Source organism: Salvelinus namaycush, chromosome 29, assembly GCF_016432855.1.
Source record: "Salvelinus namaycush isolate Seneca chromosome 29, SaNama_1.0, whole genome shotgun sequence".
Lineage (NCBI taxonomy): Eukaryota > Metazoa > Chordata > Actinopteri > Salmoniformes > Salmonidae > Salvelinus > Salvelinus namaycush.
The window spans coordinates 13,121,967-13,137,035 of NC_052335.1; the positions used below are offsets into that span (position 1 = coordinate 13,121,967).

At 43.7% G+C, this 15,069-nt stretch overlaps 1 protein-coding gene across 1 annotated transcript; it reads right to left on the bottom strand.

Annotated features, from left to right (window-relative positions):
• Positions 1–1,451: 1,451 nt before the first annotated feature.
• Positions 1,452–14,253, bottom strand: LOC120023960 (ankyrin repeat and SOCS box protein 2-like). Its single transcript, XM_038968059.1, has 8 exons — positions 14,117–14,253; positions 13,577–13,743; positions 12,993–13,148; positions 12,494–12,739; positions 12,033–12,204; positions 3,552–4,107; positions 1,932–2,085; positions 1,452–1,582 (listed from the first exon to the last, which is right to left on the bottom strand). Exons 1-8 carry the CDS (start codon positions 14,251–14,253, stop codon positions 1,452–1,454), a joined length of 1,719 nt encoding a protein of 572 aa, XP_038823987.1.
• Positions 14,254–15,069: the final 816 nt, after the last annotated feature.

The window sequence follows — 15,069 nt, forward strand, 5'->3', positions numbered from 1 at the left end:
TGACATTTATTATGAGGTCCCTTCTGGGGTTATACAATGAAGTGGTCCATGTCTACAAATATGTTTATCTTTTTAGCCCTAAGAAAGGGTTTTAGTATGAGGGAAGCTGATTACATTCTGCCTGATTTTCCCCATCAGACCTGGGATTTGAACTAGCAATCCCCTTCCATAAACCTGCATACTCATTGGGGACCCAGGACTGTCGTTGACAAACTCTGTTCTTACAGATTTTCTTACTGGTTCTGTTCTAGAGAGAGCTCAGAACTATCCCTCCTGTGCTCCCCATCAGTACCAAAAACTCACTCGCTCGAGGTAGAAGTCTCCTTTAACCACAGATCTAGGATCAGATTATCAAACAGCAAATCCTAACTTTAAACATCAGGAGGATTAAAGATAATATCTGACCCTGAACCAGCGCTCCGGCCTCTTCTAGCAGGTGGTGGTTATAGTGGCCCATGTATTTTTAGCCGTCCTCATGGGGGAACACAATGATATGCAAAGCCAGCATATCCGCCGCTGCTTCCATCCACTGTGAGCCTCATAGTCCCTTTGACCTTCTGAGAGACACTGGCTGGGGGAGGCAGGTGCAGGGGACTTGAAAGTGCTGGGGGTCAAAGGGCGCAGGGAGTGTTGTGTTCAAAACACTGGGCTCTGTTGTGAAAATGGAATGGAGAAGGGGCTGTAGAGCTTAAGGGGGATGTATGTGTGTGTTATCTGACTTCATGTGGATGTAGTTTACTGGAAGTACAGTTAATTTATTTCCTATGAATATGTAACTTCCCAAGGTTGATTACACCAAAAGTCTTAAAGCTGCAAGCCATTCAACAGTAACTTATGAATAACACAACAAAAATCAAATGTATAACGTGACACGGTGTAGGTACATGTAACATGGATAGACAAATAAAGGTGGGAGCTTATTAAGCATGTGCATTCACACAATAAGTATTGAATATAAGTTTCACTCCATACATAAAAACTAAATAGTGATACGTACATTTTTCACTTCTACTTTAAGAAATAAAAGCAACAAGGTTAAAAAACAATTTTTCATAAAGGGTGAAATCAAGTAAGAGCACCATTGTAACAAAATGCAAGATTTCCTGTTCTAACAAGTCCGGATGACACGCTTTGCGTTGAAATAGAATGCCAGATCTGTCATGCTCCTTCAATTTTCTTTGAATGAAGGGGTTTGTTTGGTACGTTCGGTGGCTTACCACATTGTTTCCTAAATGTTTGTGTGTAAACCAAAATGTAAAAGAATAAGGATTAAATCTGCATTGATTCAGGATGTGGTAAACTCATATGAGCTTTGTCAATCCTTTTATTGCAATTAGCTGCATGTAATCTTATAGAATTTACCTTTAACCAGACACAATCACATGCATAAACAGAATGTTAACAACTCTACAGTATTGAATTCCATGCCAGTGTCCTTATTGTGCTATGGATCACTCCTCATGGTTCAGAAAGTTGACAAGTCTCCCCGGTAGGGGTAAGGTGCTGATCTGCCTCAGTCTGTGGACTCCCACCCGTTGTCGGATCTTCAGCCTGCACAACTGCAAAAGGCTCCGTGGGGGCACTGTTGAATAAAGGATTGGCATGCACAAGTATAGGTTCTCCATAAGATAATCTTAAGTTACAGTGTTATAAAAGCATATGGAAGAAGGAAAATCCTGTACTCACTAGGAAATGTCTTAGGGCAACATTGTCCTGTCGCAAAGCCACCTGCGCTGTAAACTAAGTGAAATTATAATCTGCAACGCAATTTATGTTGTGACTTTGCTTGAACAATTTCTGTGAGGGGGAACTGTGAGGGGAAATGTCACCCTTAAATGTCCTTTTTGACACATTTGAAAGTTGTTGCAAACTTGTGTAAATATATCTAACCTGTTTAGACAGAGTTGGACCCTGATGAAGAAGGTACTCACTCGATTTCTCCTTGATACAAGCCCAGGCCTCGTAGCTGTCCAGATGTTCAGTGAGTCTGGAGCACAGCTGCACATTACCGACGTAGTCTAGAAGTGCATCTATGATGGGTCCTGCCCAATGACGTATTGAGGGACTGGAGATAATGTCACAGAACTGACAGTAGAGTAGAAAAAGGAATCTGTCACACCCTGATCTGCTTCACCTGTCTTTGTGCTTGTCTCCACCCCCCTCCAGGTGTTGCCCAGCTTCCTCATTATCCCCAGTGTATTTATACCTGTGTTTGTCTGTTGCCAGTGTAACGGATGTGAAATGGCTAGCTAGTTAGCGGGTACGCGCTAGTAGCGTTTCAATCAGTTACGTCACTTGCTCTGAAACCTAGAAGTAGGGTTGCACCTTGCTCTGCAAGGGCCGCGGCCTTTGTGGCGCGATGGGTAACGATGCTTCGTGGGCGACCGTTGTTGATGTGTGCAGAAGGTCCCTGGTTCGCGCCCGTGTCGGGGCGAGGGGACGTACTAAAGTTATACTGTTACATTGATGCTGTTGACCCGGATCACTGGTTGCTGCGGAAAAGGAGGAGGTTGAAAGGGGGGTGAGTGTAACGGATGTGAAATGGCTAGCTAGTTAGCGGGTACGCGCTAGTAGCGTTTCAATCAGTTACGTCACTTGCTCTGAAACCTAGAAGTAGGGTTGCACCTTGCTCTGCAAGGGCCGTGGCCTTTGTGGAGCGATGGGTAACGATGCTTCGTGGGCGACCGTTGTTGATGTGTGCAGAGGGTCCCTGGTTCGCGCCCAGGTCGGGGCGAGGGGACGTACTAAAGTTATACTGTTACACCAGTTTGTTTTGTTTCGTCAAGCCAACCAGCGTTTTTTTCCCATGCACCTTTCTGTCTATTGTTCCTGTTTTCTAGCTTTCCCATTTTTTGACCATTCTGCCTGCCCTGACCCTGAGCCTGCCTGTCGTTCTGTACCTTGTCACACCACCCTGGATTACTGACCTCTGCCTGTCCTTGACCTGTCGTTTGCCTGCCCCCCTGTTTTTGTAATAAACTTTTGTTACTTCGAAACTGTCTGCATCTGGGTCTTCTCCTGAGCCTTGACAGAATCAAGAAATGCTATACATAATGCATTTAGAAGCATAATGCCACAAGTTGCCGCAAATGTAACTGCAATTAAGTTATTTGAATTCTGTGGTAAAACTGCTCCCTAGTCTCTGGTTTTGGGGGGCCAGTGCAGTGGTTACCGTTACCATCAAATTTAAATAAACGAGTGGCCAACTTGATCTCACAACAAACACAGAATTCTAAGAGCCTGAGAATCGCTCTCGGATTCTCTGAATCCCAAAATGACAGAAATGTACATGCAAGTTGAACAGGTTATGTTGAGGCATGCTGGTGAGTGGTTGGGGTAAGGTTCTACTTTGGCATGCAAACAAGTGGTTAACGTAAGGGTTAGAAAACAAAACAGTAAAAAACTAAATGTGCCTGGATTCAAACTATTGGCATTCCCATGTCGACCACCCCCAACCAACCACCTAGCATGTAATTTCCTGTTTGATCTCTTTCCCAAACATATTTTCTCTCAAACCACAAAATAACCATATTTCTGCTAATCCCACCTACCTGCACACCGGGCTCCTCATGGCAGAGACCTAGGTCATCCTTGTATACATTCCTCATCGGTGGGTGTGGTTTGGTGCCATGCTCACACTTGAAACAGGATAGGGCGTCACAGCCATTGTCCATGAGGTACTTGAGCAGAGATAGATACTTCATACAGAACATGACACTTGCCGGGAACGAGGTGGGGTGAGTTGGGATTTTAACATTGACGTCTGCCCTGTGCTCCACCAGTAAGCACACCATTTGGACACAACCCTGCTTCACAGCCACCAGTAGCGGGTTGAAGATGTCCAGGTTTGGGTTTGCGCCGGCCTCAAGAAGCATGGCGGCAGCATCAACGTTGCTGTTGGTGACTGCGAAATAGAGTGCAGTGGTTCGTCGATCCTGGTATATGGAAGAGCGGTCGGTGGACAGCTTGGCATTGACGTCGAAGTCTGCCTCGATCAGAACCTCCAGGGTGTTGTCTTTGTTGTGTTCGGCGGCAAGATGGAGGGGACTGATGCCACTGCGTCGCACTCTGAACTTGCTGGTGACTTGGATCAGTCTGGACACGATCCTGAATAGGAAAAGCATAGGGAATAGCCGACAGGATAGGAGATTAGGGAATAGGGAAGAGGTTCAAAGAATCCTAGTGTGGTTAGGTGAAGATCTACAGCACATTCTGCTTTGTCTAACAATAACTTTTGGTTCACTACTTTAGGTACAGACCACATCTTCAACATAAATATGTTTGAGATATTTTAATGCAGGAAAAGGTTACAAGGTATGAATGTGCAATGACGTCATGCAGGCTTCGAATGAGGTTAGATGATTTTTAGGTGGTTGTAGAATGAAAGCTTCTTGGTAGGCATCATGAGAGATGCTGTCGCATGATTGGAGGATGACTCTGGATGACTGAACGAGCATGACAGTTTTGGATGGTTGAAGAAGCTTGATGGTTCAGGATGGATGAAGGATCTTGATAGACCGGATGGTGAAAGGATCTTGAAGGTTCAGGATTGTTGAAGGATCTTGAAAGTTCAGGATGGTCGATAGAGCTTGATGGTTCAGGATGGTCGATGGAGCTTGATGGTTCAGGTTGTTGGTTACTTGGTCATTAAAGGATCGGGAGGGAGAGATGAAGACAGTGTTGGGGTGGGAGTCCTGGTGGTCTCTGCTTCTCGGCCCAGAGTTAATCCCCAAAGAGGAAGGGTCAGGACTCCCGAGACGTGCGAGAACGTGAACATGTCAGAGGGCTTGATGGTTTGAATGGATGGATGGTAGTTCTAATGCCCTGAGTGTCCAGAGGGCAGGGGTAGATGATATGAATGGTAAACGTCTGAGCTGAGATGGGAATCGAGGTGACGCAAAAAGAGGAAGTGCAGTCCTCTTACAGCATTTGGTGGTAAAGATTATGGCGTGATCTTGAGCTCGGATCTTGTAGTTAGAAGAATTACTGAGGAAGAATTGGGCTGCGGCCGATTTGGTGGCGGTGGAATGAATATCAGGCAGTGGAGGCGACAAGGAATGTCATCCCTCGTGAGGGTGGTGTCGTTGGGCAGTGGGGAACATGGTGGAGGTGGATGTACCAACAACACCACCACTCTTGGCAAGAAGGTGCAAAAGCGTCTCCACTTCCTAAGGCGGCTGAAGAAATTTGACATGCCACCACGGGTCCTCTCCAAATACTACCACTGCACCATTTAGATCTTCCAGACAGATTACATCACGGCCTGGTACAGGAATTGCTCAGTCCCTGACCGCAAGGCCCTCCAGTGGGTGGTGAAGTCTGCCCAGTACATCACTGGGACCGTACTCGCACCCATCTAGGATATCTACTAGAAACGGTTCCTGAGGAAGGCCAACAGCATTGTCAAGGACCCCTCACACCCCAGTCACGAGCTGTTTACTCCCTCACCGTTGGGCAGATGGTATCGGAGCATGACGCCTGATCCCAATAGACTCAGTGACAGTTTCTATCTACAAGCAATCAGAATGCTGAACACTTGAACTGGACTGACCACCTGCTCGGATTCTCCGCACCTTAGCACACATGCACTCACACACACATTCATGCTACACACACACACATCACAACTGCTGCTACAAGAATCTTATTATGATTGCTAAATACTGTACAATTTAAACACTTGCCCCCCAATCCCACCTTCCCCAAAACACATGTAAATATTGGACTATAAATTGTGCCTTCCTGTATTACAGTATGTTTATTCTACTGAGCCATTTACTTTTTGTTCCTATTCACTTTTTCTTATTATTTCTTATTATTGTTGCATTGTCGAGAAGGAACCTGAAGGTAAGCATTTTGTTGGATGGTGTATACCATGTGTATCCCGTACATACTGTACAACTAATAACACTTGAAACTTGAAATATGATTGTCGTACCAGTCAACAGGGGCAGCCATAGTCGACTAACCAGAGAGAGGGAGAAGTAGTTGAGTGGAAGATAAATGGGAAAAGGGAGAGAGCAAGATAGCAAGAGAGAGCAAAAACAATCATGGCAGGATGGACGCCATGCCATTACATAAGGATGTTTAGTATTTAGTATTTAGTTGAAATGAGCATAATGCAACAATTTGATGCAAGCTGATGATATATGTGGCCTGCCCTCACATGGACTGTGGTAAATGTGACCCTGGACAATACTTTTTAATTAAATTAATTGCATAATAAAAGTGCCAACAGCAGCACTTTTATCCACAATCAGTGGTGGAAAATGTACCCAATTGTCAAAAAAAGTATTTGGTTTTAAATATACTTAAGTATCAAAAGTCAATGTAATTGCTAAAATATACATATGTATCAAAAGTAAAAATAATTTAAAATACCTTATATTAAGCAAACCTGACGGCACAATTATTATTGTATGTTTTACATTTACGGATAGCCAGGGGCACACTCCAACACTCAGACATAATTTACAAACAAAGCATTTGTGTTTAGTGAGTCTGCCAGATCAGAGGCAGTAGGGGTGACCTGGGATTATCTCTTGATAAGTACATGAATTGGACCATTTTACTGTCCTGCTAAGCTTTCAAAATGTAACTAGTACTTTTGGGTGTCAGAGAAAATGTAGGTGTAAAAAGTACATTATTATATTTAGGAAAGTAGTGGAGTAAAAGTAAAAGTTGTCAAAAGTATTAATAACAAAGTAAGTACAGATACCCCCAAAACTACTTAAGTAGTAATTTTAATTATTGTTACTTTTTACGACTTTACACCACTGTCCACAATGACACAACATGAATGAAGGTAAAACGGGATTGAAGGGAGAATGCTTAGAACGATGAGATTCTTGCCTTAAACGGCACAATGTGACATCCAGAACATACAATGGTTCTTCTGCTGTCCCTGTGGGAGAACCCTTTTTGGTTCCAGGTAGAATCCTATTTCTACATGGAACCCAAAAGGGTTCTACATGGAACCCAAATGTTTTTTCAAAGGGTTCTCTCACAGTGACAGTCGAATAACCTTTTTGGAACCCTTTTTCCTGAGAGTGTAGCCTAGCAGCTGTATGGTGATTGAGCTGTATGGTTTTTGATGCCAGCCCATAATATATAAAATAACTATGGAGTTAACACAGAGGAGAATGTGGAACAGGGACTGCTTTGAGATTAATTACTGCACGCTTTCCCGAGATGAAAAAAACCTCTCATCGTCACTCAATGCCTAGGTCTACCTCAACTGTACTCACATCCTACCATACCCTTGTCTGTACATTATGCCTTGAATCTATTCTTCCGCGACCAGAAATCTGCTCCTTTTACTCTCTGTTCCGAACGCACTAGACGACCAGTTCTGATAGCCTTTAGCCATACCCTTATCCTACTCCTCCTCTGTTCCTCTGGTGATGTAGAGGTTAACCCAGGCCCTGAAGCCCCCAGCATCACTCCCATTCCCCAGGTGCTCTCATTTTTTGACTTCTGTAACCATAAAACCCTTGGTTTCATGCATGTTAACATTAGAAGCCTCCTCCCTAAGTTTGTTTTATTCACTGCTTTAGCTGTGTCTGAATCCTGGCTTAGGAAGGCCACCAAATATCCTGAAATTTCCATTCCTAACTATAACATTTTCCGACAAGATAGAACTGCCAAAGGGGGCGGAGTTGCAATCTACTGCAGAGATAGTCTGCAGAGTTCTGTCATACTTTCCAGGTCTGTGCCCAAACAATTTGAGCTTATACTTTTAAAAATCCACCTTTCCAGAAACAAGTCTCTCACCATTGCCGCTTGTTATAGACCCCCTTCAGCCCCAAGCTGTGCCCTGGACACCATATGTGAATTGATCGCCCCCCATTTATCTTCAGAGTTTGTACTGTTAGGTGACCTAAACTGGGACATGCTTAACACCCCGGCCATCCTACAATCTAAAATAGATGCCCTTAATCTCACACAAATTATCAAGGAAACTACCAGGTACAACCCTAAATCCGTAACCCTCTTAGATATCATCCTGACCAACTTGCCCTCTAAATACACCTCTGCTGTCTTCAACCAGGATCTCAGTGATCACTGCCTCATTGCCTGCATGCGTAATGGGTCCGCGGTCAAACAACCACCCTTCATCACTGTCAAACGCTCCCTAAAACACTTCAGCGAGCAGGCCTTTCTAATCAACCTGGGCCGGGTATCCTGGAAGGATATTGACCTCACCCCGTCAGTAGGGGATGCCTGGTTGCTCTTCAAAGTGCTTTCTTCACCATCTTAAATAAGCATGCCCCATTCAAAAAATGTAGAACCAGGAATAGATATAGCCCTGTCACCATGGATAAATCGACGATAATTGATAATTTCAAGAAGCATTTTTCTACGGCTGGCTATGCTTTCCACCTGGCTACCCCTACCCCGGCCAACAGCTCTCCACCCCTTGCAGCAACTTGCCCAAGTCCCCACCCTCCGCTTCTCCTTCACCCAATTCCAGACAGCTGATGTTCTGAAAGAACTGCAAAATCTGGATCCCTACAAATCAGCCGGGCTAGACAATCTGGACCCTCTCTTTCTAATATTATCCGCTGAAATTGTTGCAACCCCTATTATTAGCCTGTTCAACCTCTGTTTCGTATCGTCTGAGATCCCCAAAGATTGGAAAGCTGCTGCGGTCATCCACCTCTTCAAAGGGGGAGACACTCTAGACCCAAACTGTTATAGACCTATATCCATCCTGCCCTGCCTTTCTAAAATCTTTGAAAGCAAAGTAAAAAAAACAGATCACCGATCATTTTGAATCCCACCGTACCTTCTCCGCTATGCAATCTGGTTTCTGAGCTGGTCATGGGTGCACCTCAACCACGCTCAAGGTCCTAAACGATATCATAACCGCCATCGATGAAAGAAAGTACTGTGCAGCCGTCTTCATCGACCTGGCCAAGGCTTTCGACTCTGTCAATCACCACATTCTTATCGGCAGACTCAATAGCCTTGGCTTCTCAAATGACTGCCTCGCCTGGTTCACCAACTACTTCTCAGACTGAGTTCAGTGTGTCAAATCGGAGGGCCTGTTGTCCGGACCTCTTGCAGTCTCTATGGGGTGCCACATGTTCAATTCTCGGGCTGACTCTTTTCTCTGTACATATCAATGATGTCGCTCTTGCTGATTGTGATTCTCTGATCCAGCTCTACTCAGACGACACCATTCTGTATACATCTGGCCCTTCTTTGGACACTGTGCTAACAAACCTCCAAACGAGCTTCAACACCATACAGCATGCGTTCTGTGGCCCCCAACTGCTTTTAAATGCTAGTAAAACTAAGTCCATGCTCTTCAACCGATTTTTGCCCGCACCCTCCCGCCCACCTAGCATCACTACTCTGGACGGTTCTGACTTAGAATATGTGGACAACTACAAATACCTAGGTGTCTGGTTAGACTGCATACACTCCTTCCAGACTCACATTAAGCATCTCCAATCCAAAATGAAATCTAGAATCGGCATCCTATTTCGCAACAAAGCATCCTTCACTCATGCTGCCAAACATACCCTCGTAAAACTGACTATCCTACCGATCCTTGACTTAGGCGATGTCATTTACAAAATAGCCTCCAATACTCTACTCAGCAAACTGGATGTAGTCTATCACAGTGTCATCCGTTTTGTCACCAAAGCCCCATATGCTACCCACCACTGCGACCTGTATTCTCTCGTTGGCTGGTACTTGATACATATCCGTCGCCAAACCCACTGGCTCCAGGTCATCTATAAGTCTTTGCTAGAATAAGCCCCGTCTTATCTCAGCTCACTGGTCACCATAGCAACACCCACTTGCAGCACGCGCTCCAGCAGGTATATTTCACTGGTCATCCCCAAAGCCAACACTTAATTTGGCCGCCTTTCCTTCCAGTTCTATGCTGCCAATGACTGGAACGAATTGCAAAAATCACTGAAGCTGGAGTCTTATATCTCCCTCTCTAACTTTAAGCATCAGCTGTCAGATCAGTTTACACATCACTGTACCTGTACACAGCCAATCTGTAAATAGCACACCCAACTACCTCATCCCCATATTATTACTTACCCTCTTGCTCTTTTGCACCCCAGTATCTCTACTTGCACATCATCATCTGCACATCTATCACTCCAGTGTTAATGCTAAATTCTAATTATTTCGCCTCTGTAGCCTATTTATTGCCTTACCTCCCTACTCTTCTACATTTGCACACACTGTACATATATTTTTCTATTGTGTTATTGACTGTACGTTTGTTTATGTGTAACTCTGTGTTGTTGTTTTTGTCGCACTGCTTTGCTTCATCTTGGCCAGGTCGTAGTTGTAAATGAGAACTTGTTCTCAACCTGGTTAAATAAAGGTGAAATAAAAATAAATATATAAAAATGAATTAGAAATGAATTGCCGGGACTTGGATGCTGTTTTCAGAAAAGTTTCACGGGTCCACCGAGGAGTGAGGCTTGCATGATGCCGGGAGATGCTCTTTTGCGTTCGTTGAAGCAGGGCCGTGGAGGTGTCGGTCGGGAGATGTGCTCGGGAAAGCGCGGTCTTGAGAATGGGCCGCAGACACCCCGGGTTGAGGCATGTTGGAGCTGGCCGAAGAGTAAATGTCAGGAAGGCTGGTAGCTTGCTGGTCCGTGAAACGAGAGGATCAAGGGAGATAAAGAGCCTGAAGGTAGCAAACGAACCAAAATAAAACTCTAAAGCATGAATCCCAAGAGCCAGCTGATTTCAATCACGAGGTTGTGAGACAAACAGAGTGAACGAGACTTGACAGGAGCAAGTTCGAAATGCAACGAAAGATTACGATAACAGGAACAGAATAGGGTGAGTAAATACAAAGAAGAAGAGGTGAAGTGAGAGGGATATCTCAACCCAAAATCTGTCTTCTCCAGTACGATACGTTTTTTTCTCCATTTAAACAAGTTTTTGTATGGATGTCCATGAGAGTGTCGAATTTAGTTAACATAAAATGTAATGGCCGATTTGCTACGTTTGGCTTACCCCCAAGCCATAAGACTGCTGAACAATTAATCAAATGGCCACCGTACTATTACATTTGTTTTGTACACTGCTGCTACTCGCTGTTTATTATTTATGCATAGTCACTTCACCCCTACCTACATGTACAAATTACCTCACGGTACTCCCTGTATATTGCTCGTTATTGTTATGTTATTGTGTTACTTTTTATTATCTTTTACTTTATTTAGTAAATATTTTCTTAACTCTTCTTGAACTGCACTGTTAGTTAAGGGCTTGTAAGTAAGCATTTCACGGTAAGGTCTACACTTGTTGTATTCGGCGCATGTGACAAATAAAGTTTGATTTGATTTGATCGAAAATAAGTTTCGTAATGATTAGGTTGTTACTATGTTAAGAAGTGCATTAGCTTACAAGTACGAGTATACTGATATAAGTAGGAAACGTGACATCGTGGCAACTTTGAGAAAAAACACTTTATATCAGAATTGTGCCTGGTCGTCACTAGTCATAAAGTCATAAACCTGACCTGATTCTACAATTTCTGTGATTTCTAAACCTAACCCTAACTACACTGCAAACCTTATGCCTAACCCTAACCTTAAATTAAAACCAAAAAGCACATTTTTGTTTTCATACATTTTTACCATATAGTCCATTTTGACTTTGTGGCTGTGGTAACTAGTGGAAACCATTGTGCCTGTTGTTCCCACTTGATCTTGTCTCCTCCCGACTGCCTTCCATTTATGAAGACATTTATTTTCATTGTTAGAGCGGCCACTAGAGTATCTGGTCATATAATGGGTTAACTGTGGTATATATATACAGCCATTGATTGTCGAGAGGGGAGGAGATGTAAATGTTTCAAGGTGTGGTCTTTCCTCACAAACTTTAGTGACGTTACACATAACACCATAAAGTGAAAATGGAGATGAGAATAGATACCTTTATTCACACAAAATCTTTGAATGAAGATTTCCTTGACATCAAATCCATTCATATTGTGGTAAAAATGTAGTTATTGTATGAGAATGTATGATATTTCTACCTACTCATCATATCCACGTTGGGCAGCGATATGAATGGGCAGAAGTCCAGCTTTGGTGGGTTTGTTGGCATCTGCTTTCTGAGACAGCAGGAGCTCCACGATCTCCCCATGTCCGTTCTTACAGGCTTCATAGAGCGGTGTGGCCCCATCGTTTGCCTGGCTGTTAACGTCTGCACCTGTATCATCAAAGGGCCCACACAGACGTTTTACACGAGACAAATGTCACTAAGAACTTTCTTTAGAGTTTAGGATGTACGACTTCAGTGGCATGCTGTTTGGTTTAATTAACACAATCACATTGTCTTGCGGGAGAAAAAACACTTTAAAAAATATAATAAATTCAACCTAAATCATAAATTCAATTTGTGATAGGAGTCACATATCTAATAAAGCTGATGACAAAAGCTTTTATCTGTACTTAAGCAAATCAACACACTTCCACGCTCAAGCCAGCATACTGGTTACCGTTGGTGATGAGGAAGTTCAGGACTTCAGCATGTCCAGTCTGGGCTGCAGCGAACAGGGGAGTGATACCATACATGTTGACTGGACTGAGCTTGGCCCCCGCCCTCATCAGCAGCTCACATATCTCCATGTTGTTGCGGATCACAGCCTCGTGGAGGGCGGTCCAGCCCTGAATACAATGCTTGTTCACCCCGGCCCCAAAGCCCAAAAGCATTGCCACCATCTCAACATTCTCTCCCTCGCAAGCTTTGAACGGGACATATGGATGGATTGTTAGAGAGAGGGAGAGAAACAGTGAACACATGTTTTGTTGAATATAGCCCGATCATCCCATGGCTATGAATCTGAATGTTAAAAAACTAAATGAGCTAGATTGATGCTGTCTTAATATGGACACTGTAAGATTAGGTTATGTGACTTAATAACTTCGCATTACCCAAACTTGCAATCATTGTCTCAAAGAATGACATGCGGGTGTCCTTTATGCATAGGTATGTACCTTTATATAGAGGGGTTTCCCTGTCCTTGTCAGCGAGGACGGGGTTAGCTCCTTTCTCCAGCAGGCACTGAACGCAGGACACATGTTCAGCCACCACAGCTAGGAAGAGAGGAGTCTGGTCCTTCATTGTGCGCCTGTTAATCACCTCAGGATGGGCTGGATTCAATGACAGGACAGGATTAGCAGTTGTGTGAGCAAGTGTGATCATATTGACAGTTTAAAATGTTGGGTGTTTAAGAATCACATGGCATTTAGACATTTAGACGATGCAGAATTGAGAAGATACTGTGAAATCAGACCGTGTCAAGTCAAAAACCTGGCATGGCACTTGATTAGCAAAGTAAACCTTCATACATTATCGCTAGCCTATCCCTGGGTATTCAGCAAGAAGTGGTTTTGAAATTAATGCAGTAAGTATTGTGAGTTAAAAGGTCTCTTTCGACACTAGTGCTAATTTATTTACATTCCATGCTTGGTTGAAGGGGGCTAAAAACAGATGCAACAGGAATTCCAAAAATAGTTTTGATATTTTATAGGGTATGATGGTATGGGGATTGGCACAATCCCAAAACTTTGTGGCTCACCTTCCAGTAAGATATCAAGGCATTCCTTCTTCCCATGGGTTGCAGCCTCGTGCAGAGGCAGCCACCCCAACTTATTCCTCTCCGTCAGGTTTCTCCCAGTCTTCACCATCTCCGTCAGAGCACCCACAGCACCACCCTTAATGGCTTTGACGACCGGGTCAACCAGCCTCAAAGAGAATAGAGAAAATTAAGTGCAGGTTCTCTACTTGAGTTGTATTCAATAACAAGTTATGCAAAGAATAGAACATAGACATTTGCAAACAGACAAACACTTTCACACTCATTGAAGAGCCAAGTACCTAAACTGGCTAATTTTGTTCAGTTCAGTTTTTTCAGTTCACAGACGATTGACCGTCAACATTGATTTGACAATCGTTACTCCCTTGCTGATGTGGGGCTGGGTATTCAAGAGGAGTTAAGTGCTATGGTAGCTATGAAACTTTCAGTTAACAGATCCATGGTTAGGTGATTACTCCTTTATGGTGTACTTAAAATACTGTAATATGGGAACATACTATAGTAAGGTTGAGGTATACTCACTCTTCAGGCTCAGCGGTGAAATACATAGACCCATCGTAGCGTCTCCATGCCACACAGCGCTTCCCCTCATTGCTGGTGAAGGTGTAGCTTCTGGTTGCGTCTGATGAAGGCATGTTCTGTAGATAGTCGACTTTCATTCTTTCCTACCGTAATGAAAACAAATGAAAACATCAGTATTAAAACTTCTTTCAGGGGTGATAGGCATTCGCAAAGTGAATGATCAATGACGGAAACCCAACAAATATCAAAGTATTAGCGCCGGCACCCCGTGAGTGGGTTAAGCATTGGTTCAGTCCATTAGTACTTCCAACAGTCAATGTCTAATTCAAACCTAGGATAACAGCAAATATTGTATGCTAACCACCTCAGAAGATAAACATGACCTATTTAACATGGTTAGTAGATTGATACCTTTGAAATATTACACCTTGAAGGACATGTACTTGCCAGTCAATTGGAGTGCCACCTTAGTTAGCATGATCCCAATGACTTACAACACAACCTCTAATAACCCCACAAAGACCCGGCTCGGACTCAAGTGCACTGCACAAAGTAAGCCTAGTTGAGTTAATTAGCAATTAAGCGAAATGCTGATTTTATCATTTTTGAATGGCTGCCAAGAACCTAATCCTATGCACCTGGTAGATGGTCTCTAACACACATATATGTGTGCGTGCACACACACACTTCCTCTCTCCCTCTCTTACACACACACACACACACACACACACATGCATCACAACCTTCAGTGAAGACACAGGAGATGCTTGACTCTCCAACCTTCTGGTGACAGAATTAGGGCCCAGGCAACAGGAAAACAAAAGAACAAGAACACCGCGACAAGACAGAAGGTCAACAACAACCTCCTCAAGTATCTTAAAGCAGCCTCATCATCAACTCGGTGGAATAATCAAGCCACAGGAGGCATGTATTGTAAAGATAGTAACACACAG